This window comes from Microcaecilia unicolor, chromosome 7 (genome assembly GCF_901765095.1).
Source record: "Microcaecilia unicolor chromosome 7, aMicUni1.1, whole genome shotgun sequence".
Classification (NCBI taxonomy): Eukaryota; Metazoa; Chordata; class Amphibia; order Gymnophiona; family Siphonopidae; genus Microcaecilia; species Microcaecilia unicolor.
The window spans coordinates 229,217,637-229,244,884 of NC_044037.1; the positions used below are offsets into that span (position 1 = coordinate 229,217,637).

The 27,248-nt window shown below is 45.8% G+C and overlaps 1 protein-coding gene across 1 annotated transcript in view; it reads right to left on the reverse strand.

The window, feature by feature from the left end:
* MYO3B (myosin IIIB) overlaps positions 1–27,248 on the reverse strand; it is a 634,284-nt gene that overhangs the window by 283,670 nt on the left and 323,366 nt on the right. Inside the window, 4 exon segments of the mRNA XM_030210853.1 lie at positions 4,534–4,663; positions 6,614–6,702; positions 15,669–15,822; positions 25,527–25,674. Coding sequence (XP_030066713.1) covers positions 4,534–4,663; positions 6,614–6,702; positions 15,669–15,822; positions 25,527–25,674 — 521 coding nt within the window.

A 27,248-nucleotide genomic window follows, 5' to 3' on the forward strand; every position in this document is an offset into this window, starting at 1 on the left:
AGCTGCTTTGCTTCAACTGGGCAGAATAAAATATCTTTTGTAGTGACACCCTTAATGCGCCATTCCAGCAGTTTTGTGATAGACATATCAGTGCCAATACTTTGCAAACCAAGATAGGTTTCTCAAATTTACCCAGTCGACTAAAAGGAGATGTTAGCACCTGACGAACAGCAAAGCAATTATCTTATCATCTAAAGTTTTTACAAATTTGTATAAACCTCCCCTCCCCCAACCTCTTCCCCTCCCTACCCCCCAACCCCAAAACTCCAGAATTACAAGTAACCATGCTGGTTCCCCAAACCACTACTAACATGACAGAAAACCTCCCCCCTCACCCCATCCATTCCCTCCCCCCCCCCCCCCCCCAAGGAGATGTAAAAGGACTTTTTTTTAATGGGTCAGGAAAAGGGCCTGTGGTAAAAATGAAACCAGCGAATGCCCCAAACCGGCCTGAGCCCTTAATGCCAGACATTGATCTAGCAGTAAAGGCTCATGCACTGCATGCGCGGTGACCAGTGCTGATTGCCGCCGGTACTGGCGCTCGTAGGAGGAAATAAGTAAATAAATAATCCACGCACTATGGGCGCACCAAATCTGAAATTACTGCCAGGAGGGCATGCTGGCCTTGTGGTAGTCTCATGCATGCATGCGTGTAGAGCCTACCACGGCTTAGTAAAAGGACCTCTTATTGTTTAATTACCTGTTAATTGGCATTAACCAATAACTGGTGTTAATTAGTGCTAATAGGCACAAATTAGGAGTTATGCGTGTAACTGCCCTTAGTCCGTACTCCATAATGGGCCTTATTCTATAAAGGTTATGCTCCTAAATTTACGCTCCTAAAATTTATGCTCCTAAATTTATGAGCATAAATTACGAGCATACTCTGTGCTCCAAAATAGATTGTGCTTGTATTTTATGAGCATAAATTTAGGAGCGTAAGTTTAGGAGCATAACCTTTATAGAATAAGGTCCAATATGTGTACACAAAAGCCATAGCATGCAACTGAATGGGGGGCATGGGTAGTTCAGGGGTATGCCTAGTACTTATGTGCACATCCTCTACATTACTATCACTTATGCGCCTAACTGCCTACAGTTAGGCATGAGCATTTACACCATCCATTGAGCTATTATAATGGCAATTGCACGCTTACCCTGGATTCTATAAACGTCGACCAGAGTTGCACACACAAATCAGTACGTGTAGCTGATTCGCACATGCAACTTATTTGCTTAAGCTAATCAGCGCCAATAATTGGCTGCTAACAACCAATTATTCGCATTAATTGTGATCTTGGGCGAGTCACTTAACCCTCCACTGCCTCAGGTACAAACGTAGATTGTGAGCCCTCCTGAGACAGAGAAATATCCAGTGTACCTGAATGTAACTCACCTTGAGCTACTACTGAAAAAGGTGTGAACAAAATCTAAATAAAACAAAAAATAAATTAATAAATTAATTGACCTTAATTAGGATTTACACGCAGATTGCATTCTATAACAATCCGCACATAAATACTAGCACATGTAAATTTTGTAGGGCATGGTTAGGGGCGTTTTACAGGCATTCCAAAATTTTAGGCATGTAAATACAGAATTCAGCCGAACCGTGCCTAATTTAGGAGCTGCCATTTACGTCTGCTTTTAGCAGGCATAATTGCCGGCAACTATATTTAGGCGCAGTTTATGCCCTAAGCGGTATTCTATAAAGGACGCATACGCTTTATAGAATAGCACTCAGCATGTAAAAGTTTCAGTGCTGATTTTAGGTGCCACTTATAGAATTTATCCCTTAGGGTGCATCATCCCAGCACCATACTTTAGGCGATCCATGAAGAATTACCCTCATACTGTCATTCCTGCCACCAGGGTTTCTTTTTTCAAACAAACCCCTACCAATATTCTTGGTATGCAGGCTATTTAATGTGTGCCTTTAAATAATCAGAAATTTTATTGACTATCCCCCTCTTAAAATAAAAGAATGACCCTTGATAACAAATAAGGGATAGAATATTTCTATGTACCACAAAAGCCAGGAAAATTGACTCATTTAAAAATGTTCTGCTTGAGAGGGTAACATATTATGATTAGTACATTTAAACATATGGTACATTTTACAAGACTCCCTCCCCCTCCCCCCCGAGTTACCCGTATACAAAAGAGGTTCAATATAAAGGGGCTCTATTTATGCCCCTTCTCTAATGTAGTATATATTAGAGCATAGAGAAAAGGTGAATACGGATGCTACACTGGTGAAACAGGACAGAAGTTAAAGGCAAGAATAAGCCTACATAGACACAAGATAACTATTATCAAAAAACAGCACGGCATCACCTTCCCAGGGGAACATTTTTCAGGACAAGCCTGCTGCATCACTGGCTTTATGACCAGGATGCTAAATGGAAATGCACAACTATCCAAGAAAATGAGACATTCAAAAGTAAAATGATCAGACACTTCAAAACGAGCACAGGGAAAGCAACTTTCAAAGCTAATCCTGTAGGTAAAAATTGCATTTTCCCCCTCTCGATGGAGGCTATTTACCTGCACTGCTCTATAACATAGTTAATTTTGCCTGCGTTGTTTGAAGGCTTTCATGGATGGACTACACTGCAATACTCACAGGGACCCTTTTACAAAGCTGTGGTAAGCCCTAATGTGTGCTTATCATAGCAAAAATGGCTTACTGTGGGGTGCGCTGAGGTGAACCACTGTAATTTTGAGATGTGCATGCACTACTCCCTCAGTAAAAAAAACAAAATTTATTTTTCAGCACTGGGAGCAGGTCTGGGGGTGGAGAGTGGTTGTTTTCAGCACTAATCAGTTAGCGTGTGGGTATTGCTGTGCGCTAACTGATTACTGCAGGTTTAGCGCATGAACTCTTACCGCCTAAACAATAGGTGGTGGTGTGGGCTCATAAGCTAATTGGAAAATTAGCGCATGGCCATTAATAAGGAAAATAGAAACATAGTCCATTTTACCCCAGCGGTAAAAATGGTGTTAATGCTTGGGAACCAGGGCCGGCCCAAGGCAAGATGCCGCTTGTGGTGGAGCTAATATGCCACTCCCCCAGGCCAAGATGCTGGCCCCCTACCAGGCTGAGATGCCACCCCCCCCCCTTGGGCAGCTTTTACTTCATCACTGCCCTGCCGCCGGTACCCACCTCTTCCCTTTACTGTGGCTGCCTGAGCCTCTGACGAAATGAGAAGTTACATCAGAGAGGCGGCCACAGTAAAGGGAAGAGGCTACCTCTGCCAGGTTTGGAACATGACCAGGAGGAGTTGAGGAGTGGCCTAGTGCAATCCAGAGGTGGCCAGTTCAAATCCCACTGCTGCTCCTTGTGGTCTTGGGCAAGTCACTTAACCCTCCATTGCCTCAGGTACAAACTTAGATTGTGAGCCCTCCTGGGACAGAGAAATATCCAGAGTACCTGATTGTAACTCACCTTGAGCTACTACTGAAAAAGGTGGGAGCAAAATCTAAATAAATAAGGTAAAACACCACAAAGGGGGAGATGCCACTCCTGAAGACTGCCACCCAAAGCCCCCCACCTCAGGTGGCCTAATGATCAGGCCACCTCTGTTGGGAATGACCTGCATAAGGGTGCACTAAGGCTACTTTTCACTGCTGTTTGATAAAATGGCCCCATAGTTTGTATAATCAAAACCTCGTGCATTGTTGACAGAAAGATTTCCCACAGGAAAAGCAGGCACAGATATCTGCAGGTAATTTTATGCAGGAACTAGAGCAAAACAACCTCCAATCTGGGTAGTTTTGCTTTGATTACTGAGGAGTAAACCCTGGGGGTAAAAAATATCTCTGCATAGTTTGAATATTGTCTCCAAAGGACTTAGCAGAGATGCTGAATTTTCTAACTCGCTTCCAGACACAATTCAGATGTCTTTCTGTCTAAACACCTACAACCAGAAGCCCTAAATATAACCTAAGACTATTGTAGCCTAGAACTATTTATTTACTGAACATTTAGGTCAGTGGAATAGCTACATGGGGCCATGGGGGTCAAATTCCAGCAGCTGAAGCCTTGTCCAGCGCTGGACTCCAGCGCCACTGCGTTGCCTGCCCTGTTCTCTCTTCCCCTTATGTCCAGCACTCTCCTTTTAGTGAAACTGAGCATGCTCAATTTCACTAAAAGGAGAGTGCAGGACGTGAGGGGAAGAGAGAACAGGGCAGGCAACGCAGCGGTTTCAGCAGACCAAAATGTGCCCCCCCCCACCTCGGGCTCTGGCCCCCCTCCCACCGCGAGGTCTAGCTACACCCCTGCTTTAGGTATATGGGCACTTCACTTTATATTTTCAAATGCCACTGGACAAGACAGGAAAGTAGGACAAAACTAATGGAATTCTTATTTTACAACACTGCAGCCTTTTGCACCCCAGCCAGTAACCAATCTTGTGCTGTATGCACTTCTGACTACAGTACATTCCTGCAGTGATGGTTCAATAGTGACAGCCTTCCAATCAGCCTTCCAATCGGCAGCTATAATATCCACAAAAGTGTTCCAAGAAGTACCTGTTTTGGTTAAAGGACTTGAGAACAGGTGCTGAAGTAGTTTGTTCTCTGATGTTCTCAGCACTACCACTATATCAGCAGGGAGAGTGTCTCGGTTCTTCTCAAGGAAACCATAAGCATCATACAGAACCTAATGTAGGATAAAGAAAGCTTTTAAAAAGCAATGTTAGTGGAAATGAACAGTCAAATTTCATTAATGCAGAGGAGTGTTAGGATATCTTCAAATAACCTCACTAGTTTTGTTATAATGGCCTGTGATGTGATGCAAAATCTGAAAAGCACAACCTAGCATTCTTTCCTCTAGGCTGAGCAGGAGAATTTCAACTGCATTCCTGCCAGTGGGGGAGTGGTGCTTCAATATTAGGTTTTCAGTCACTAGGGACAGGCAGGTTCCCCGGAGTCCTGCAGAGCTTGCCTGCCCCTCACTAGTGAAAACATGATAATGAAACCAGAGGCCACACAAGACAATCTGCTGCCTGAAGGGGGGAATGAGCGGCTGTTGCCGCCCCCCTGAGGCAAGGAATGAGCAACCGCTGCCCCCCCCCCACCGATATGAGGAATGAGCTGCCACCACCGCCCTCCCCTGAGTTGAGGAATAAGCCGGAGCCACCACCCCGCCACTGCCCCCCCCCCCAAGGTGAGGAATGAGCTGCCATCCCCCCCCCCCCCCCATGGTCTGCCATCTCCCCTCTTCCTTCCCCAGCCCCCTTCCACCAATTTACCTTCTCTTTCTCACTTTTGCAAAGGCAGCAACAGCAATTCCCAGAGGCTGCTCTGCTGCCGGTCCCAGCCCCTTCTCTCTACTGTGGTCCACCTTTCTGATGTAACTTCCTGTTTCCTCTGAGGCAGGCTGTAGTAGACAGAAGGGGCCAGAACTGGCGGCAGGGCAGCCTCTGGGAATTGCTGCCACCGCCTTTGGAAACACGAGAAAGAAATGGTAAATTGGTGGAAAGGGGTTGGGGAAGTAAGGGCGGAAGGCGATGCTGCCTCAGAAGAGTGCTAGCTGAGGCCCCCACCTTGGCCTGCCCTTGAGTGAAACAGCACCTCCCACTAGCAGGACTGTAGATGGAGGGGACAGTGCAACTTAGGGGGCAATTCTATAGCTGGGTGCCACTATTTAGGTGCCCATTTAATGTGGGCTTAGAGCCTATTGCAGCAGTTATCTGGATATTTCCCCTAGCCAAAGCTATCTGGGGATATTCAGCGTCACCATCCAGATAGTGCTGTTAAATACAAACCACCTCAGTACTATCTGTATAGTGTCAGACAACCCAAGGGTGGTGCTAGGATGGAACTGCTAGTGATCCAGTTAGTGACAGTATTTAGTCCTCTAACCACACTCCTCTCAAAAATAGTCCATAGTCCAGGTATTTGTTCTAAAGCAAGAGTAAGAGGGAAGTTATCAACAAGGGCTACTTTTAAATTGGGATATTTTACCACAAGTTGGATTATTTTAGCAAAGGGTCCCATTTTATGCAATGAGACTTGTGGTAAAACGACCCATAACAGTAGCCCATGTTGATAACTTCCCCCTCAATATTACTCAAAACAGCTCATCAAAGCAATTAGGAAAGCTGAGAAAAATAGGAAACCAAAAGTCCAGAACTCGTGCTCTGAGCAACCAAGCTTAACCAACTTGAGCACTCACTGAATGAAAACCTAAGGTCTCACACTCTTCCCTCTAGAGCCTTTCTCCCTTGACCCTAGGAAAACAGAAGAAAAATTCATACAAAACTCATTTCAGTATGTTGCTGGAGAACAATATCTTGGAACTAGAATTTTATCTCTGAGACACAAGTGGGCTGACTTTCCTGGATGCTAATCCAATGAGTTTCCTCTTGGTGCACTCCGAACAGCAAGAGAAGACACATCCTCTCTCTAAAGGTTTCTCTTATACACAGACCCTTTGGTCAATGACAATCCAGGATTTACTGAATGGACAATCCTTCCCTCAGTCTTACTTTGCTACCTCTGAACACTCCCAAGCCTGGAAATTTCCCTGGCTCATCCACAGATGACACTAAACTACTGCAGAAACAAGATGTGCAGATTAGTAGTGAATGCAAATAAATGTTCTAACCTTTCCGGCATAGTGCTGAATGCCAAAGCACAGTTCAACACGTTTTGGCCTCCAAAAATATTTGCATCGAAGATTGTCTTCAAATTTATCTACAAGAAAAATTAAACAAGAAAGGCAATTCATCCAGGTAATTCGAATACTGGACCAACCAGTTAGCACAAGTGTGATTAGTTTACATTAGCTCAACAAGCTAACTATGCATTTCTTCATTCAAACAATATTCTATTTACCTCTCTTCTTTTTTTCAACAAAATGACTATATAACACATGGGGTAAATTCAAGAAAGTGCACCAAAAGTGAAGGAGAAAAGTCTATAAATCTCGCTTAAAGATGGGCACCAGAAAAGATTTGCGCTAAGCACAATTCTATAAAAAGCATGCATCCTTTATAAAATTGCACTTAGTGCCGAGTTCCATGCCGCATCTTTGGGCGCCAGACTTAAGCCTGCTGAAACCTGGTGTAAATGCTGGTACCCAAGTTGGGCGAACTGATCTGTATTCTTTAAGTATATGCACAACTGTTTGGAATTCCCCTGACATGCCCATGCTCCTCCCTTGGCCTTGCCCCCTTTTCAGATATGCGCCATAGGAGTTAGGCCTTATAGAATAGCGCAAATGAACAGGAAATGAGGGCGGGACCAGAGGCACAGCTGAAACAGAAGCGAAAGTGAAGGCAGTCTGAAGCAGCGTCCGTGCGTGCTGGACTTCACTGTTGCTGGCTGAGCAGGAAGTAAAAAGTTTTATAGAACAGCCGGCACTTACAAAGGGCGGAGGCAGCAGCAGCACATGTCCTGCTTGCACTCGGAGGCCACAGAGAAAGAGGGAGAGAGGCGCTGGGCGGTGGAAATCAGAGGAGAGGGGGGGGGGCGTGGAACTCGGACGGGATTGGGCCCGTGGAACTTGGACGGACGGGAGTGGTAGTAGGGAGGGAGGGAGGTAGGGGGTCATGGAACTCAAAGGTGGGGGGGATTCTTTACTTACCTCCGGTGGCTGGTGCTGGGTTCCCTTCCCTCTCACTTCCCATTGGTCCGCCCTGTGACGTCTTCCCCAGGGCGGACCAATGGGAACTGTGTTACGAACCCAGGCATCCAGACGGAGGTGCAAATTATTATATAGGATAAGTGCCTAATTTAATAATTGCATTAGATGCTTAACAGTTGCCATTCTATAATTTGCACACGCAATTTTGTGTGGTACGCATTAAATTGCATGCACAAGTTTATAAAATCTGGGGGATAGGTAGGTTAGGGGCATTCCGAAAAATTATTTGCATTCTTACAGAATACTGCCTCAGCTTGCCTAACATGGGCGCCAGAATTTACACCAGTTTTCAGTAGGCAAAAGTCTGGCACCAAAGTTAAAGAAGTTTATAGAAATTGCACATAGTGCCAATTTTTGAGCAACATTTATAGAATTTCCCCCTTTCTGTTTTTTTTGTTTGCCTATACTAATCTGCACATTTTGTAAATACTGTACACTATTTGCCAAGAGGGCGCACTCCTTCAGAAGGAGTGTGCATACGGGAACCATCATGCATGTGTGAATTAGTGTGCACATGTGTGAACTATCAGGAAAGAGTGCACCCATAAGAGGAAGTGATGTCACCGATGAAAATGGCTGCCTGAACGAGGAGCTCAGCGCCAGTAAGCACTAAAATTACTTCTTGGGCAATCCAGATTAAGCTTTCACGACTACTTGTCGGCGCCTTTTTGCTTTAAACCTGCACGAAGCACAAATGATGGTAGATCATTGTCCGCGGGCGGTCAATTTACAAGATTTTGCCTTTCAAGAACATGCAGCAGCTCTGATGGGTGAGCGAATGGAAATAGAGGCGGGAGAGTTAACACCCGATTCACATGCTTCTGAGGCCGCCATTGAAGGACAAAATGTGTCTCTCTTAGCATGCCTGAGTCCTGAGGACCCAATTAGGGCGATCAGGACATCCTTGAGCATGATTCAAGCAGAAATTAAAGCGTTACGGAATGAAGTAGCGACATTGAGGACAGACCTCAGGAATAAATTGGCTGAATTGGGCCTATGCTTAGCAGAAACCGAAACCAGTGTGGAGGAACATGCTGCATAGATAGCTAATATCAACCAGAAATTGGAGGAAAACAAAAGTAATACCAGATACCTTATGGATAAGATTGAAGATCTGGAAGACAGAAGTTGGAGATCTAACCTTCAGTTCCGGGGAGTTCCAGAGGGGCCAGAATATATGGATTGTGGTCCAAAAAATAGCAGGGACTCTCCTCTCAACGGGCTCTTCCCCAGTAGATCCAGCTATCATCTTGATCAATAGGGCTCACAGAGCACTAGGAAATGCGAGGCAAAATTGTGCCAAGGACATTATTGCCTGTTTTAAGGATTTCAAGATAAAAGAAGCTCTAATGACTAAAGCTAGACTCCACAAAGACTTTGAATGGGACACTTATCATATTGAAATTTATCAGGACTTGACCACTACTACACTGAAACCGAGGGCTGAATTGCGCCCTCTAACGCAATACCTGCGTGAAGAAGGTACGCGATATAAATGGCAACATCCGTTTGCACTGGCGTCCTACAAGGATGGCAAGCAACATCAAGTTTGTGCTATTGAAGATGCACAGGCTTTCCAGATCCGATGGAACAATCATCCTCCAAGACCAAGGTGAGGGGCATGGAGGGGGATGGAAAGCCGAAGTGGCAACGAGTGTCCCATGAACGGAAGCGCCTTCAACGGCAACAATCTTCCCGAAGTTTAATGTCCCACAAAAAGTCTGGACTATAAGGTGCCGATGATTCTGGCTATTATGTGATTAATGATGCTGGATTGCTCTTGAGTATAGCTGATTAATGTCTATTCTGGCGGTATCTCATTTTCTTATGCATTATGTGGGCTTCACAATTACCGCAACAGTGGTGGGTCACCCACATAAACAGTGGGGGAAGGGGGAGGGGGATTATCTGGGAAAACAGTGGTCTTAATGGGTTGCACTATTTTGTTCATTGGGTTCACTGGGGGTACAAGGTTGGGGGTTGTTAATGTGGTTGTTCATGGGTAATCAATGCCTCTCTAGTCTTTCAGGTTATGTCTAATTTAACGTGTTTAACGCTGAATGTCAAGGGCTTGAACACTCCGATTAAGAGAAAATTACTGTTTAGAGAGCTCATCCATCTTTGGGCGGATGTTGCCTTTATTCAGGAAACTCATTTGAAGCCTCTTCATGAGCGCTATGTAATCCACACAAAATATCCTGATAGCTGTAACATCCACATATCCCTGGCAGATACAGAGAGTTGTGTCGGATGGGGAGGGGCGCTATCTTTTTCTTGTGGTGCAATTCGGAACTATAGTATATACTTTTGGCAGTATTTATGCTCCCAACGAGGGCCAAGGTGTTTTTTGGGAGGATTTGGGACATGCTCTACTGAGAATGGGAACAGGGCATTTCCTACTGGGGAGAGATTTTAATCTCACCCCGGATCCCAGGCAGGACAACAGTGCAGCGGAGGTTTTATATGCCCGGAAGGAGCGCATAGCACTGAAAACAATTTTTGGCCTGATGGGGACTATTAGACCTATGGAGGCAGGGACATCCCACTGAGAGAGATTTCATGTACTATTTAGCCCATCACGGGTCCTACTCTCATACAGATCTATGGGTGGGGGATGCTCATATTCTGAAAGAGATGCGAAATGTGCAGATACATGCCCGTGTTTGGTCAGACCATGCCCTGGTTGTCCTACAGTTCAGATGGAACTTTGGGGTACTAGATACTGGAGATTACCAGAAGGGGTATTACTAGAACCCCAGAATGCATCCACCATAGAGAAATAACTAAAAGAGTATACTAAACTGAATGACATGGGGGATGTGGATACTGTTACCCTATGGGAAGGTCTAAAGGCAGTTCTGAGGGGCCATATTATAGCGCTGGTGGCCCATCTTAATAGAACAAAGAGGGCTAAGGAAGTGAGTCTGCACCAGCAGTTATCTCGGGCAGAAAAGGAGAGTAAGGCTATTCCACAGATTCAGTCTTATGCTGATAAAGTTCATGATTTGCGTATGTCAATCCAGGAGATACAATTGGCTGATATAGCTGACCAGTTAGAAAAAACCTGTCAAGAATATTTTGAATTTGATAATCGCTGCAGCAGGTTGTTGGCACATAAAATTAAACAGCAGACCCAACAAAATTATATTTTTTCTATTCAGGGAAGGGATGGGGCATTATTAACTAGCACAGAGGAGATACACACGCGCTTTTTGCATTTTTATGAAACCTTATATATTCCCGAACAAACCCCTGCAATAGACGAGATAGAGACTTTTTTGGCCCCAATACCTTTCCAAGTCCTGTCTGAGGGAGAGGCTGAATATTTATCTAAACCTATAGAATTAGATGAAGTGCTATGGGCCATTAAAGATCTACCACCCAATAAAACCCCAGGACTCAATGGATTTTATAATAAATTTTACAAGCTTTATGGCTCTCATTTAGCTCCTGTTTTATTGAGGGTTTTCCATGCTCTTGATGAAGTGAGGGAACTTCCATATATGTGGTGTCTGGCGGTGATTACGGTGTTATTAAAACCGGGTATGGATCCGACCCAATGTGGGTCTTATAGGCCAATATTCCTGCTGGACACTGATTACAAAATTTTGACAAAAATAATGGCCAGTCGGCTTCAGAGGGTACTGCCTCAACTTATACACACTGATCAGGCAGGCTTTATAACTGGTAGGCAGACCTAAGATACGGTCTCTGCTGCATATTATCCAGTGGGTCCATGAATATAATATCCCCTCATGTCTACTATCTATTGATGCTGAAAAACCATTTGACAGAGTTTATTGGCCCTTTCTGTTCTCGGTGCTCCAGAAAATGGCATTTAAGGGGCGCTTTATGTCCTGGATCCATTTACTTTACATGGCTCCTATGGCAAGCTTATACATTAATGGATGTTATACGGATCCTTTTGAGCTGCATTGTGGTACGCGACAAGGCTGTGCAGTCTCTCCCCTTCTTTTTGCTCTTTCTGTTGAGCCCTTGGCGCAATTAGTGCATGATACAGTTGGCATTCGGGGAATCCCCAGAGGGGGAGTGGAACATAAGATACTGCTCTTTGCTGATGATGTTTTGATGACAGTGACTAAACGTCTAGTTCCATCTCTACCTGTTTTCAAATCTATGCTGAAAACCCACCTTTTCACTGCTGCTTTTAGCTCCTAGCCACAATTGCCCTCCCCTTGTCCCTTCCTCCCTTCTCACCCATTACTTCCCTCACTCATAACTGTCTTGTTTGTCTGTATTACTTAGATTGTAAGCTCTTTTGAGCAGGGACTGTCTCTTTGTATGAGGTGTTCAGCGCTGCGTGCGTCTGGTAGCGCTATACAAATGCTAATAATAATAATAAACTGACAGAATCGCTGGAAAGGATTTCCCGGATTCTCTCTGCTTATGGGGAGGTATCGGGCTTTAAAGTAAACATGACTAAATCAGAGATTTTAAACCTCACGTTGGACCCCCTTGAGGTCCAACGGCTTCAACAGCACAATGGGCACAAAAATCCATCAAATACTTGGGAGTCCAAGTGACAGCTCAGATAAAGTGATTATATCAAGCCAACTTTCCTCCTAAACTCAATCAACTCCTATCCGAATTGGACCGATGGGAGGGCCTAACACCTACCTGGATGGGTAGAATTCAGGTAGTTAAGATGATGTTGTTGCCTAAACTTTTATATTTATTTATTTGTTGCATTTGTATCTCACATTTTCCCACCTATTTGCAGGCTCAATATGGCTTACATAGCGGACGCCACTTTCAGTATCTGTTCATGGCACTTCCTCTTCCTATACCACAATGTTTTTTCCGTCGATTAAATAAGAGAGTGTTTGCCTATATTTGGATAAAGCGCCCACCCAAAGTAGGAAGGTCCATGCTATATCAGCCTATGCTTAAGGGAGGCATGGGAGTACCCCACTTTGAGCTTTACTTTAAAGCTGCCCAGTTGCGTATAATAGGTGAATGGATGCGGGGAGGTACGAAAAAAAAAATGGCTAGACTGGGATCAGCAGGGGTTAGGTAATGTCCCTGTGTGGGCTGCTCCGTGGCTCCCAGAAAGAGATCTTCTCCATCTGTCCCCAGTGTCTCCCCTTATAGTTTTTCTACTACAGACCTAGTACAGGTTACTTCCTGTTCCGGGGCAGAGAAGAAGCATGGAACGAACGGAGGACAGGTGCGTGCGGCACCCCCCCCCCCCCCCCAGCGGCATGCACCCGGGGCGGATCGCACCCACCGCACCCCCTGTCTATCCAAGAAAACCATCTTCCGAACCCTGTACCAGGTCTGTAGTAGAAAACTATAAGGGGAGACACTGGGGACACTGGGGACAGATGGAGAAGATCTCTTCCTGGGAGCCACGGAGCAGCCCACACAGGGACATTACCCATCCCCTGATGATCCCAGTCTAGCCATTTTTTTTCGTACCTCCCCGCATCCATTCACCTATTATACGCAACTGGGCAGCTTTAAAGTAAAGCTCAAAGTGGGGTACTCCCATGCCTCTCTTAAGCTTAGGCTGATATAGCATGGACCTTCCTACTTTGGGTGGGCGCTTTATCCAGCGGCGTGCACCCGGGGCGTATCACACCCACCGCCCCCCCCTAGGAACGCCACTGATTATCTGTCAACGGCTATACAGTATGCTCCTTCCTTTGAACCGGGGCTCCAGGATTGGGTTTATAAAAGATGGGCAAGTGGTGGTTTACGGTTTCTGGGACAGATATGGGATGAGTGAGAATTTGTCCCTTTAGGGGACCTGAGAGAAGAGTATGGCCTACTCCCAAGGGAGGAATTTCAGTACAGACATATTAGGGACCTTATCCATCGCAAAGCACGAGGAGAACTGGGATTACAGGAAACCTTAATAGAACAAGCTCTTAGGGCGGGGGGAGCTAAGGGAAGTATTACTCGAATATATGTAGCCCTGCTGTTGGCTAAATCTCCGCTGCACTATTACAGTAGCAAATTGGAGATAGAGCTAGATACATCATTCACAGGGGAGCAATGGGAAAGTTCATTCAAATATTTGTTTAAAGTATCTGTGGCTAGTAATCTGATTGAGAATGGATTTAAGCTTTTCTATCGCTGGTATTACTCACCAGTGAAATTGAAGAGGATTTCCCCAGCAACAGTGGATATATGCTGGAGAGGCTGTGGAGAGCAGGGAACCTTCTTTCATATGTGGTGGACTTGTCCAGTTGTAAAGAGTCAATGGGATTTGATACTTGATACCCTATAAGACATATTGGGGAAGAAGTATCCACGACAGGCGGAATGCTGTCTATTACACCACAAGCCTTCTTCAATTAACTTATCGCAGCATAAATTTGCTACTCTGTTGTTCACTGCCAGTAAACTGGTTATAGCACAAGCCTAGAAACAGGCCTCCCTGCCTCCTCTATCTCGTATCTTGCAGAAGCTAGATGGAATTTTTCTACTATCTAACTTACAGCGTTGTGACATGGACGATTGGCTAAATTTTATGAGGCTTGGAGTGTATATGAGCGTTGGAAGCTTAGAGTTGCCACTAAATCTGAGTGACGGACAATCTATATGTATTTATATGGTATATTCTAAACTGGATAGGCACAGATCACTGTATTAGAGGGGTGAGGGTGGGATGGGAGGGGGCTGAAGTTTTTTCTGCTTTGATGGTTGTATCTTCTGGACTGTTTGGATTGTATATTTGCAAGATTTCAATAAAACTCTTTGGAAAAAAAAAGGGTGCACCCTCTATACAAACAGTGTGCACTATTTGCAAAGAAGGTGCATATTATGACGTTGCTCCAGAAGCATAGACAGGTTGAGGGCACAGGGAAGCGGACAGCGGACCTCCCTGCTCCCTGACTTGAACTCTGAGGAGGCACCTCCCTTTCATTTGGGAGCTCTGGAGGGGATGCCATTCCATATTTTGTTTCAGGTGTGCCTTTTTTTACACCCATCTCCCCCCCCCCCCCCCCCCCGCCCACATACACACACATGCACCCTCTTCAGGTCTCCTACTAAGCCATCGCTCTCCCCGTCAATATGTTCAAAATTCTACTGCACGACTTATATTCAGCCAGTGTTGCTACGCTCATATTAGCCATCTCCTCAGGTCACTTCATTGGTTCCCTATCCGTTTCCGCATACAGTTCAAATGCCTCTTATTGACTTAAAAGTGCACTCACTCTGCAGTTCCCCAGTACCTCTCCACTCTTATCTCTCCCTACACTCATCTCCGGGCAGTCCTTTCACTGGGTAAATCTCTCTTATCTGCACCCTTCTCCTCCACCGCTAACTGCAGACTCCGTTCCTTTTATCTTGCTGCACTTTATGCCTGGAATAGACTTCCTGAGCCAGTATGTCAAGCTCCATCTCTGGCCGTCTTCAAATCTAGGCTAAAAGCCCACCTTTTGAGGCTGCTTTTAACTCCGAACCCCTATTCACTTATTTAGTAACCATATCTGTTTTATCGTTCCCACCGTAAGTAATTTCCTAATCCCATATTTGTCCTGTTTGTCAGTTTTGATTAGGTCATAAGTTCTGTCGAGCAGGGACTGTCTCTTACATGTTTAGTGTATAATGCAGCGCATGTCTAGTAGCACTATAGAAATGATAAGTAGTAGCAGTTCTGAATATATGGATAGTGAGGTCAACATGTTGACAATGTAAATTTTCACTGCTAAAAGGATAACTTTTTAACACACTTTTCCCTTGTCTCAAACCTGTCCCTTCTCATATGGATCCATTTAATGATTTAAATAGCCGGATACCATCTGTATAAGTTTAAAAAATATATGGATAGGCACATTCACATGTTCACCAGCCATCAGTGAACATGTTTGGATATCAGCCTGTATCTTTTCTGTATATTTAATCATTTACAAATACATGAAAATATGCTAGAGAATCACCACAGAATTCCATGACTAGGCAGCAGACTACTGGGTCCAATGATCATGACCCCTTCACAATGATCTACAAATTCATTTTGTAGGAATTGAAGAATTTCCCTTACCAACTAAAGTTTGGTCTGTTGCTTGTGGAAATCGACTTTCCTCATCGAGGAGAGAGAGAAGCCCCATTGGTTTCTGCAAAAATGTATCTAAGAGAGGGCGATTGTCCTCATATTCCACCAAGGCCGTATCAATTCCCTCATTCTGATACTCCATCTACAAGCAAAATCAGAGGTACAAAGAATGCTGAGCAGACTCACCTATGGTGTTTATTAATCTATAACATTTATATTCTGCCAGTCTTGATATTATTAGTAGAATATGGAGCTCATTTTCAAAAGAGAAAAACATTGAAAAAGTGGCATAAATCTGCATTTGGACATTTTTCTCACAAAAACATCCAAATTGATATTTTTTAAACCAATTTTTAGATGTTTTTCTATGAAGTCTGTCAGAAGTGCGTTCAATTCACAAGGGGGCATGTTAGGGGCATGGTAAGGGCAGAATCCAACACTTGGATGGTTTTCAGCCATAATGGAACAAAACAAAAGTGTCCAGGACTAAAACTACTACTACTACTACAAATCATTTCTATAGCGCTACCAGTCGTACACAGCGCTTCACAATTGAACATGAAGAAAGACAGTCCCTGCTCAAAAGAGCTTACAATCTAAATCAGGACAGATAGACAGGACAAAAAAGGGATAAGGGTAGGACAGACAGATAGGACACATAGGGAAAAGGGACTATTGAAGAGAGGAAGACAAGATAAGGATACGAGACAGACAGACAGATTGACAGACAGATAGGACACATAGGACACGAAGACGTTTTGAGCTAGACCTGTTTTTATAACGAATAAGGTATAAAAAGGTGCCCTAAATGACAAAATGACCACTGGAGAGAATCAGGGTGACCCCCCAATACCCCCCAGTGGCCACTGACCACCTCCCACCCCCCAAAAAATGTGAATACAAATATGATTTAGCAGCTTCTATGAGAGCCTCAGATGTTAGGGCCAGTTCTATTACAGCAGCAAGCAGGTCCCTGGAATAGTGTAGTGGTTAGTGCAGTGCACTATGGAGTGGGGGACTCTGGTCCCTATCTACCTCTACCTGTCATATTTGTGTGGGAAACTCACCAGAAACCCACTGTACCCACATATAGGTGCCCCCTTCACCCATAAGGGCTATTGTAGTGGTGTACAGTTGTGGGCAGTGGGTTTTGGGTAAGTTTTGGGGGGCTCAGCAGACAAGATAAGGGAGCAACAGTAAGATGTGTACCTGGGAATAATGTTTTTGAAGTCCACTGCAGTGCCCCATTTATCTCCTGGGATGTCTGGGAGACCAGTCTACTAAAAATGCTGGCCCCTCTTACATCCCATTGGCTTGATTTTCTACGTTTTTCACTTGGACGTTTTTTTTTTAATGGACCAAAAAATAAAACGTCCAAAGTACAAAACCTTGTTAGAAACAGTATTTTCAAAAACAAAAGGTAGACATTTTTCTTTTTTGAAAATGAACTTCTTTTCTATTCAGATTTTGGATGTTTTTGCAAAACTTCTTAAGTAGAACTTAAGACTTCATATGAAAATACCCTTTATATTCATAACACTGATAATTTGTCTTTTCAAAACGTACACCTTGACAATCTATGCAAGCAAAAACCCTAAAAAAAGCCTATTACTGGTGATCATATGACCTCCCTTTCCTTCTATTCACAACTTCCAAAAGTTTGCTATTTAGCTTTATATTTCATCAACTAGTCAAATCCAAAAAGGCTTTGTTGATCAAGCCTGACTCCAGTCTCATTTCAAGTGGCAAATGTGTACTCATAACTGCTTGCTTTATATGCCACCTGTAGTGAGGGAAGCTTCAGAAGCCCCTGAGTCTGTGATCGAAGTGCTCTAGTTAGACAATATTAAGATATTGAAGATGCCAACTTGAGCACAAGTGGTAAATGTAACACTTGCTCTCTATATCTGATGAAGTCGTCCTTGAAAGCTCAACCCTCAATAAATTGGTTAGTCTATAAGATGTCACCTGTCTCTGTCATTTTTGTTACACCAGTCTAACACAGCTACCCCTTTAACTTTTTAATCTTGACTATTACCATTGAGATCTTGATTTTTTTGCTGTCCAGGCAAGTACTAGCTGATGCCTTACAGTCAGCAAGGGTGTTATATGTAGAGTGGAGAAGTAGGCTGAGGGCTTTTTTTGAGGGGGTATTTGGGGTCTGCTAAAATTGACCCATGGTCCCCAAGTTTTAATGAAAGCGCTCAGGCTCTACACACAAATTCTGCCTTGTCATAGATTCTGTGACTGGTTGCAGGGGTCCTGGCTATTGTGTGTGTGTGTGTGTGTGGGGGGGGGGGGGGGGGTCCCTCAGTGATCACCCCACCCCTGAAGGGTGGCCTGGCATTTGAGTATCGGCACCTTTTCACTAGAAAAAACACACTGAGTAGGTTAATGGTTAGTGCAGTGCCTTGCAAACCAGGGGAGCTGGGTTTGATTCCCATTGCAGCTCCTTGTGACTTTGGGAAAATCACTTAACCCTCCATTTCCCCAACTACAAAATAAATATCAGTATATAACATGTAACCAGCTTTGACTGAACCCACAAAAAAAATCAATTTCCCTTTTTGAGGGCCATATTTTGAGTCTTCTGTAGTGCTCTAATAGATATAGTTGTTGTACTATAAGGTAAAATTATGTATCATACCTGATAATTTTCTTTCCATTAATCATAGCTGATCAATCCATAGACTGGTGGGTTGTGTCCATCTACCAGCAGGTGGAGATAGAGAGCAAACTTTTGCCTCCCTATATGTGGTCATGTGCTGCCGGAAACTCCTCAGTATGTCGATATCAAAGCTCCATCCGCAGGACTCAGCACTTAGAGAATTACACCCACAAAGGGACACTCTGCCCAGCTCACCACCGCCGAAACGGGGGAGGGGAATTAACCCAGCTCATCCCCACACAAGTGGGGGAGGGGAATCCGTCCAGCTCATCCCCGCGGAGCGGGGGAGGGACACCACCCCGCCGATGCGGGGGGATCTGGCTTATCCTGCAACCGCAACCGCGGGAGGAGCTGACTGACCCTAACACCGCCGAAGCGGGAGGGGTACAAAGCTGCCCTACAGCCGCACGAAGCGGGAGGGAGTGCCGGCAGAATTTAAGTCTCAATCCAGCCCCGTAAAATGGAGGGGAGAGGAATGCAGCAGCTCACTGTAACACAAACTCGTCTCAACTCTTGAAGAATCCAAGTGAAAAAACTTGAACACGAAGTCCTCCTGAAGTAACTGAAGACTAAACTTGAACCTAAAATTCAACCAGAATATAAACAGTACAGATATCTGGGAGGGGCTATGGATTGATCAGCTATGATTAATGGAAAGAAAATTATCAGGTATGATACATAATTTTACCTTCCATATCATCAAGCTGATCAATCCATAGACTGGTGGGATGTACCGAAGCAGTACTCACCCAGGGCGGGACATAGAAATCCCTGACCGCTACACTGAAGCTCCAAACCGGGCCTCCGCCCGAGCAGCCACAGTCAAGCGGTAATGCTTGGAGAATGTATGGGCCGATGCCCAAGTTGCCGCCTTGCATATCTCTGCCAAGGAGACGGACCCGGCCTCTGCCATCGAGGCCGCCTGAGCTCTAGTGGAATGAGCCTTCAGCTGGATAGGCGACACCTTCCCCGCGGCCACATAAGCCGCTGCAATGGCTTCCTTGACCCATCTTGCCACTGTAGGCTTAGCAGCCTGCAGACCCTTACGAGGACCTGCAAACAGGACAAACAGATGATCCGATTTCCGGAAATCATTGGTCACTTCCAAGTATCTGATGATAACTCGTCTCACATCCAGATATTTGAGAGCAGAGTATTCCTCTGGGTAGTCCTCCCTACGAAAGGAAGGGAGACAGAGCTGCTGATTCATATGGAAGCGAGAAACAATCTTGGGCAGGAAGGAAGGCACTGTGCGAATAGTCACTCCTGCCTTAGTGAACTGCAGAAAAGGCTCTCGACATGAGAGTGCCTGGAGCTCGGAAACTCTTCTGGCTGAAGTGATAGCCACCAAAAAGACTGCTTTCAACGTCAGGTCTTTCAGAGATGCCCTCGACAAGGGTTCAAAAGGCGGCTTCTGTAACGCTCTTAGCACCAGGTTGAGATTCCACGCAGGCACCACTGAGTGCAGAGGAGGGCGCAGGTGATTAACTCCCTTGAGAAAACGCACCACATCTGGCTGCGAAGCCAGGGAAGCACCCTTCAGGCGGCCCCTGAAGCAAGCCAGAGCCGCTACCTGGACTTTAAGGGAACTGAGCGACAGGCCTTTCTCCAGACCTTCTTGCAGGAACGCCAACACTGAAGAAATTGGAGCAGTGAAGGGAGAAAGTGAGCCTGCTTCACACCACGCTGCAAAGGTACGCCAAACCCTGGCGTAAGCCGTAGAAGTAGAGCGCTTCCTCGCTCTCAGCATAGTGGCAATGACCTTGTCTGAGAAGCCCTTCTTTCTCAGCCGCTGCCGCTCAATAGCCAGGCCGTAAGACCAAAGGGGGAGGGATCCTCCATCACCACGGGACCCTGATGCAACAGGCCCTGCTCCACTGGCAGCCGCAGAGGATCGTCGACTGAGAGCCTGATCAAGTCCGCATACCAGGGACGTCTGGGCCAATCCGGACCCACCAGGATAATCCGGCCCGGATGCTTTGCCACCCGGTCTAGCACCCTGCCCAACCTGGGCCAGGGCGGGAACACATAGAGAAGCTCTTGTGTCGGCCACTGTTGGAGAAGAGCATCTACTCCCAGGGATCGAGGGTCCCGTCCTCTGCTGAAAAAGCGCGGCACTTGGCAATTGGCCGATGACGCCATCAGATCTAGGCTCGGCTGGCCCCAGCGCTTCCTGATGTCCAAGAACGCCTGAGCAGATAGCTGCCACTCTCCGGGCTCCAAGGTATGGCGACTGAGAAAGTCCGCCTTGACATTCATAACTCCGGCAATGTGGGCCGCTGACAGCTGTTCCAGGTTCGCTTCCGCCCACTGGCATAGATTCATGGCCTCCTTGGCTAGAGGGGCGCTCTTGGTACCTCCCTGGCGGTTGACATAGGCCACAGCCGTGGCATTGTCCGACAGGACCCGTACAGGCTTCATCGCCAGTACCGGGATGAACTCCCAAAGCGCCAACCAAATGGCTCTGAGTTCCAGGAGGTTGATAGACCACTTTGCCTCTGCAGGAGACCAGAGCCCCTGCGCTGTCCTTCCCAATCAGTGGGCTCCCCAGCCCGACAAAGAGGCATCCGTCGTGACGACAATCCACTCCGGGGTCACCAGAGGCATTCCTGCAGACAACTTGTCTGTCTGCGTCCACCAGCTCAGCGCCTTGCGCACCGCTGGGTCCAAGGGAAGGCGCACAGCATAATCCTCCGACATCGGAGTCCAGCGCTGCAGCAGAGAGTGTTGTAGTGGCCTCATATGAGCCCTGGCCCAGGGCACTACTTCCATCGTGGCCGTCATAGAGCCCAACAGCTGCACATAGTCCCAAGCCCGAAGAGGAGAGGCTACTAGGAACTGGTCCACCTGAGCCTAAAGCTTGACAATCCGATTGTCTGGCAGGAAAACTCTGCCCACTTGGGTGTCGAATCGAACTCCCAGATACTCCAGGGACTGAGTTGGGCGCAGCTGGCTTTTCTCCCAGTTGATGATCCACCCCAGGGAGCTCAAAAGAGCAACCACCCGGTTCACAGCTTTGTTGCACTCTGCATAAGAGGGGGCTCGGATCAACCAGTCGTCCAGATAAGGATGGACTTGTACTCCTTCCTTCCTCAGGAAGGCCGCGATGACCACCATTACTTTGGAGAAGGTCCGCGGAGCAGTAGCCAACCCGAACGGGAGGACTCTGAACTGGAAGTGTCGGCCCAGGACTGCAAAACGCAGAAAGCGTTGATGAGGAGGCCAGATGGGAATATGCAAGTACGCTTCCTTGATGTCCAAGGATGCCAGGTACTCCCCTGCCTTCACTGCCGCTATAACAAAGCGGAGAGTCTCCATGCGAAAGTGCCGAACTTTCAAGGCCCGATTGACCCCTTTGAGGTCGAGGATAGGCCGTACAGAACCTCCTTTCTTTGGTACCACAAAGTAAATGGAGTAACGCCCCTTGCCAAGCTGATTTTCTGGCACCGGAACGACCGCACCCAGGCGGATCAGGTTGTCCAAGGTCTGCTGCACTGCCACAGCTTTGACCGGAGACTTGCAGGGAGAGAGTACAAACCCGTCTCTTAAGGGTCGGCAGAACTCTAGCTTGTAGCCGTCTCTGATGACTTCCAGCACCCAAGCGTCTGAAGTTATTGTGGTCCACTCGCCCAGAAACGAGGACAGCCGTCCTCCAATCTGCACTGGGGCGTGGACCAAGGCCCCGTCATTGGGTCCGAGACCCTGGGGGAGGACCGGAGGGAGCACCTCCGGGACGGCGGTCTCTGCGAAAGGAATGCTGCTTGGGGGAGAAGTTCCTCTTGAAGGAAGAGGGGGCAGAAGAGCCCGACCTGCCCGGGCGGTACCGACGGGCTTCCTGAAACCGTCCTCTGGAGGTACCGGGGCGAGTACTAGCCCGAGCCCTGACCTCTGGTAACTTCTTGCCCTTAGACGTGCCGAGATCGGTCACGATTTTGTCCAGCTCGACCCCAAAGAGCAGCTTGCCTTTAAAAGGCAATCTAGCCAGGCGGGATTTAGAGGCGTGGTCAGCAGACCAATGCTTCAGCCAAAGCCACCGCCGCGCAGAGATTGTCTGAGCCATGCCCTTAGCTGAGGCCCTCAAGACATCATACAGCAAGTCTGCCAAATAGGCTAAGCCCGATTCCAGGGCCGGCCAATCAGCCCTCAAGGAATGATCCGAGGGGGAAGCCCGCTGCACCATAGTCAGGCACGCCCTGGCCACATAGGAGCCGCAAACTGAGGCCTGCAAACTTAAAGCAGCCGCCTCAAAGGACGACCTTAAGGCCGCCTCCAATCTTCTGTCTTGGGCGTCCTTTAGGGCCGTGCCACCTTCCACCGGCAATGCCGTTTTCTTAGTCACCGCAGTGATTAAAGAATCCACTGTAGGCCATAGATAGGCCTCACGTTCACTTTCAGGCAAAGGATAGAGGCGGGACATAGCCCTAGCCACTTTAAGGCTCGCTTCCGGGACATCCCATTGAGCCGAAATTAAGGTGTGCATGGCGTCATGCACGTGGAAGGTTCTAGGCGGGCGCTTCATCCCCAGCATAATGGCAGAGCCAACAGGGGCTGAGGGAGAGACGTCCTCCGGAGAGGAAATCTTCAAAATGCCCATGGCCTGCACTAACAGGTTGGGCAAATCCTCTGAGCTAAAGAGCCGCGCTGCAGAGGGGTCATCCGCTCCATCCGAGCGGGGATCCGTCTCCTCCAAGGAATCCGCAAAGGACCGTTGGGAGAACTCAGATACGCTGCCCTCATCTACATCGGAGGAGACAAAGTCCTCCAAGGCCTGGGAATCAACCCGAGGGCGTTTACCTCCGGGGGCCTCAACCTCTTTACCAGACGAGGGAGCAGGGGCAGCGTTTTGCATAAGGAAGGCCTGATGCAGCAGCAAAACAAACTCGAGGGAGAAACCCCCCAGACTGTGCACTTCCGCAGCCTGGGCTACAGCCCTAGACGCACCATCAACCGGCGCTCGCAAGAGCGGGGGAGATACATGCTGCGCATCCAAGATGGCGTCCGGCGCGACACTCCGCGAAGGAGCCGCGCGGGAAGAACGGCGCTTAACTTTAGCCGCTTTTGTGCCGTCGCCCAAATTAAGGGCGTTCATGGCATTAATGTCTCCTAGCTCAAGGGCGGCCCAAGAAGAAGCCGTCCGAGCCGCGTGGCCAGCCAAGATGGCGGAGGCGAGCAGCGGGGGATGGGCGTTTATGGCGGGAAAAACCGCCACACCTGAGGAAGGACCGGGACACTCATCGGTCACGAAACTGTCACCCAACAAGGGCGAATCAGACTTCAAGACCCCCGCATCCCCTCTAGAAGCGCCCAAGCGATCCGGGGAGCGACTCTTTGCGCCCTCGCCCTCCGACGCCATAGGCCACGTGGAGATCAATCGGGGAACCCCCTGCCCGCTATAAAAAGGTAAAAATTACCTGCTGTCCGCTCCGAGCTGTAACGACCTGGTGTCCCAGTGAGTAGCTGCAATAAACGTTTAAATAAACGTCGAAATAAACGCCTTTAAGGACGTTCAAAATTTTTTTTTTTTTTTTTTAAACGGAGCCAGCGGGAGGGGGGAGAAAAGGAGGGACCTGGCGCCACCAGGTTTGCACTTGCTCAAGAAGAGCCCTCAATCCCAGGCACTCAACAAAACCTAAAAATTAGGCTTGGAGGCCTAGCCAGAGCTGCTGCTGTGTGTGACCACCACCTGCTGAGATAGAGAACATACTGGGGAGTTTCCGGCAGCACATGACCACATATAGGGAGGCAAAAGTTTGCTCTCTATCTCCACCTGCTGGTAGATGGACACAACCCACCAGTCTATGGATTGATCAGCTTGATGATATGGAACTATAGATATATACATCAAACGCCAAAATACTCATTTCCAAATGACACTACCTTATTCATGGAACCAATCAGATCACCACCTCTATCACATACACTAGTCATCATTGCTACATACAAAAGAAGAAATGTAAATGTAACAGATGAACAAGTCTGACCCTGGCAATCCATTTTTATAACCTTTCTTTCCCTACTTAATACATTCAAACAGATGTAGAAGTGTCACAGTCTATAAGGTACAGCAGTGAAACATCTTACTATTTCAAACTTTCATACAGACTCTTATGCATGCTTCACCCTTACTCCTCCCCCTCCCAAAATAATAAAATCTGCTCTCACTCTGTGGGTTAAGAGGCATAAAAAGAGAATGAATTACATTTTTAATCTTCTGTGAGCCTTCACTGATCTGCTTATGAACAATTATAAGACTTTCTTCTAGACATATGGAAGGAGTTATAATCCGTATCCTAAAAACTACATGTTATCAAAAGTTGCAACTTTATTTTCACTAATCCTCTTACTGAAATTTAGCGTTTCATTCAATAATGAAAGTAGGCAACAAAGTAATTCATGGCCTCTAGACCCCAAAAATGTTTGCTAATTTCACTAAATCTCACTGTCTAAAATTTTTATACCCTAAAGAAGCAAAATCAGAATACAGTTGGCTGTATGACGTACCCTGAAAGCATGTAATTGATAATGGTCAACACAGTTTACCATTCAAAGGTTCTTTTGTACCTCAATATCCAAACAAACCATTAATCCTACGATTCTAGGAAGAGTCTATTCAATGAACTCCATTGTGTTTGCTCTTCATGAAGTCTTTTCTGAGAAGGGGTCTGTAAGTTTCACCAGACTGCCAAAGAAGCTCATGGCACAAAAAGGATATGAACCACTAGTCTAGACAGGGCCGCTACATATCACGGTCAGCAGTTCACAGGTACTGCTAATCAGATAAATGTTTCTGAATATTGGTCCATTTATTCAATAAGTATTTAGATTGATTCCATTAGTTCTTTGTTCTTCTTTTTTAAACTATTTTAGTTGTAATTTGCTTTGATTCTTTGGTTGAAAAAGGCGAGATATAAATGCTGGATTGGACTGGTCAATTAGGCTAACCAGATATGTGCCAAACTAATGTCCAATAGAATAGCTCTGTTGCAAAACCTCTGCAACCAGTCAGCTCCTGGGATGATATTTCAGAAGCAAAATTGAGCATTCACAGTTCATCCAGTTTACAATAGCAAGTCTCCACTTTTGTCTGTTGTCCACAGGTTAGTGTTTATGATCTGTATTTTGGTGTAGGATATAGAGCATCTCAATTAAGTCTAATTACCCTCAGAAATACATCTTACCTGCTCAAGAGCAAATATGTGTTGATTGAAATAGAACTGGATTTGTTCATTGGCAATATTAATGCAAAGTTGTTCAAAAGAATTTCTCTTGAAGTTCTCAAATCCGAAGATGTCCAGGATGCCCACATTCATTTGACTTTCTGTATTGCTACATCAGATTAGAAACTTAAATTTAAAAAGTGAAAGATCCAAACACATTTCTTTAAAGTATATATGAAATTGTACATTAAAGCTAAAGAAAAACAACAGATAAAAAAGGGATAAAGAAAAAAAATCAAGAAATGTATTTAAAATCATTAGAAAGGTTGTACATTACCCTCATTTCATTTTCTAAGGTGAGATGAGAAGGGAAATCAGACTAATAAGAAAGTAACTGAGGCCCAATATTTTAGTCACAACATGGGGATTTGTTATTGTTGGTTGCTTCATGGGACACTGCCTGTAAAGGAACTCCATTTTACTTACCAGTGTACACAGTAATAACATCAAGTGCTGGGGAGGATGGTGACAAAGAACAAACTCTATCCTGCAAAGTATAGAGGTATACAAAACATGGAACATTGAGATCTGAGACTGCGAAACAATTTGTTGTATCATCTGCGCTGGGCTATCAATACGCTGAGACTTGTACTCATGCTTATTTCTATTGCAGGGCTGATCATGTGCAAAAAGCTCCCTGGTACTTTGAAGCTACTTGCTAATGTTCTCCAGTTCAAGAAATACTTGAAGGCTCATTATTTTGTACAAGCCTTTATGGTGTGAAGATTGTTTTGATTTTTAATAAATAAACGGAACACAGGAGTAAATCCATAAAGGTAGCAGCACTGAATACAGGTGTAGTGTAGTCACTGTGATGGCACTTTCTATTTAGTTTAGACCTGCCAGTTGGGAGACCTAAACTAAATGGATAATTTATCTTGGTAGTGGCTGAATATTGCCGTTATCCTGATAATTTTTGGGCTAACCTTCGCCCTGCCCCTAACCCAACACATAATTAATAGACAATATTTGACTGTTTAGCAATTTAAATAGCCCAATATTATCTCTATAATTTTTAAATTCTGTCGATAAGCCAATTATACTTATCCAGTTATGCCAATTAAACCCCTACACTCTGGATCTCAATCCCAGAAAGGCTTCACCTAATGGTTCACAGGGAGAGTGGATGAGCAGAGACTTTCAGTGTTAAAAATCCATTCCCCAAATGGTCCAAAAGGACATTTTTTAAAGCATTGTCTGCAAGAGTTTGAGAGGTGTTTGTGTTTATTCAGGATTGATAAAATCACCCTTTTTACATGGCAAATCAGAGCAATGTACAATTGAAATAAATAAAATAATAAAAGTAGGAAAGGAACTCCTTCAAAAAAATAAAAATAGGAAACAGGACATTATTCACACAGAGCAAACAACCCTTATCTAAAAGAGTAAAAAGTAGAGCAAAGAATAAAATCCTACTTCTGACCATGCTAACCAAGCTGCATTACCACAGAAAGAAACTCTCCAGCAGGGGGATGGAATTTAGGAAGAAGTCATTGAAAACATAAGTTTTTAAAGCAGTTTTAAAATTGGTAAACAATAGTTCTGCCCTTACAAGCAGATGATCAAAACCCCACGCTGTTCCAAACAGCACTCCAAAAATAGCGCTGGAACAGCACGGGGCATTATTAGACCTATGATCAGAGATAATTGCTTGCAAATGTAAGCACGCAATTATCTCTGATC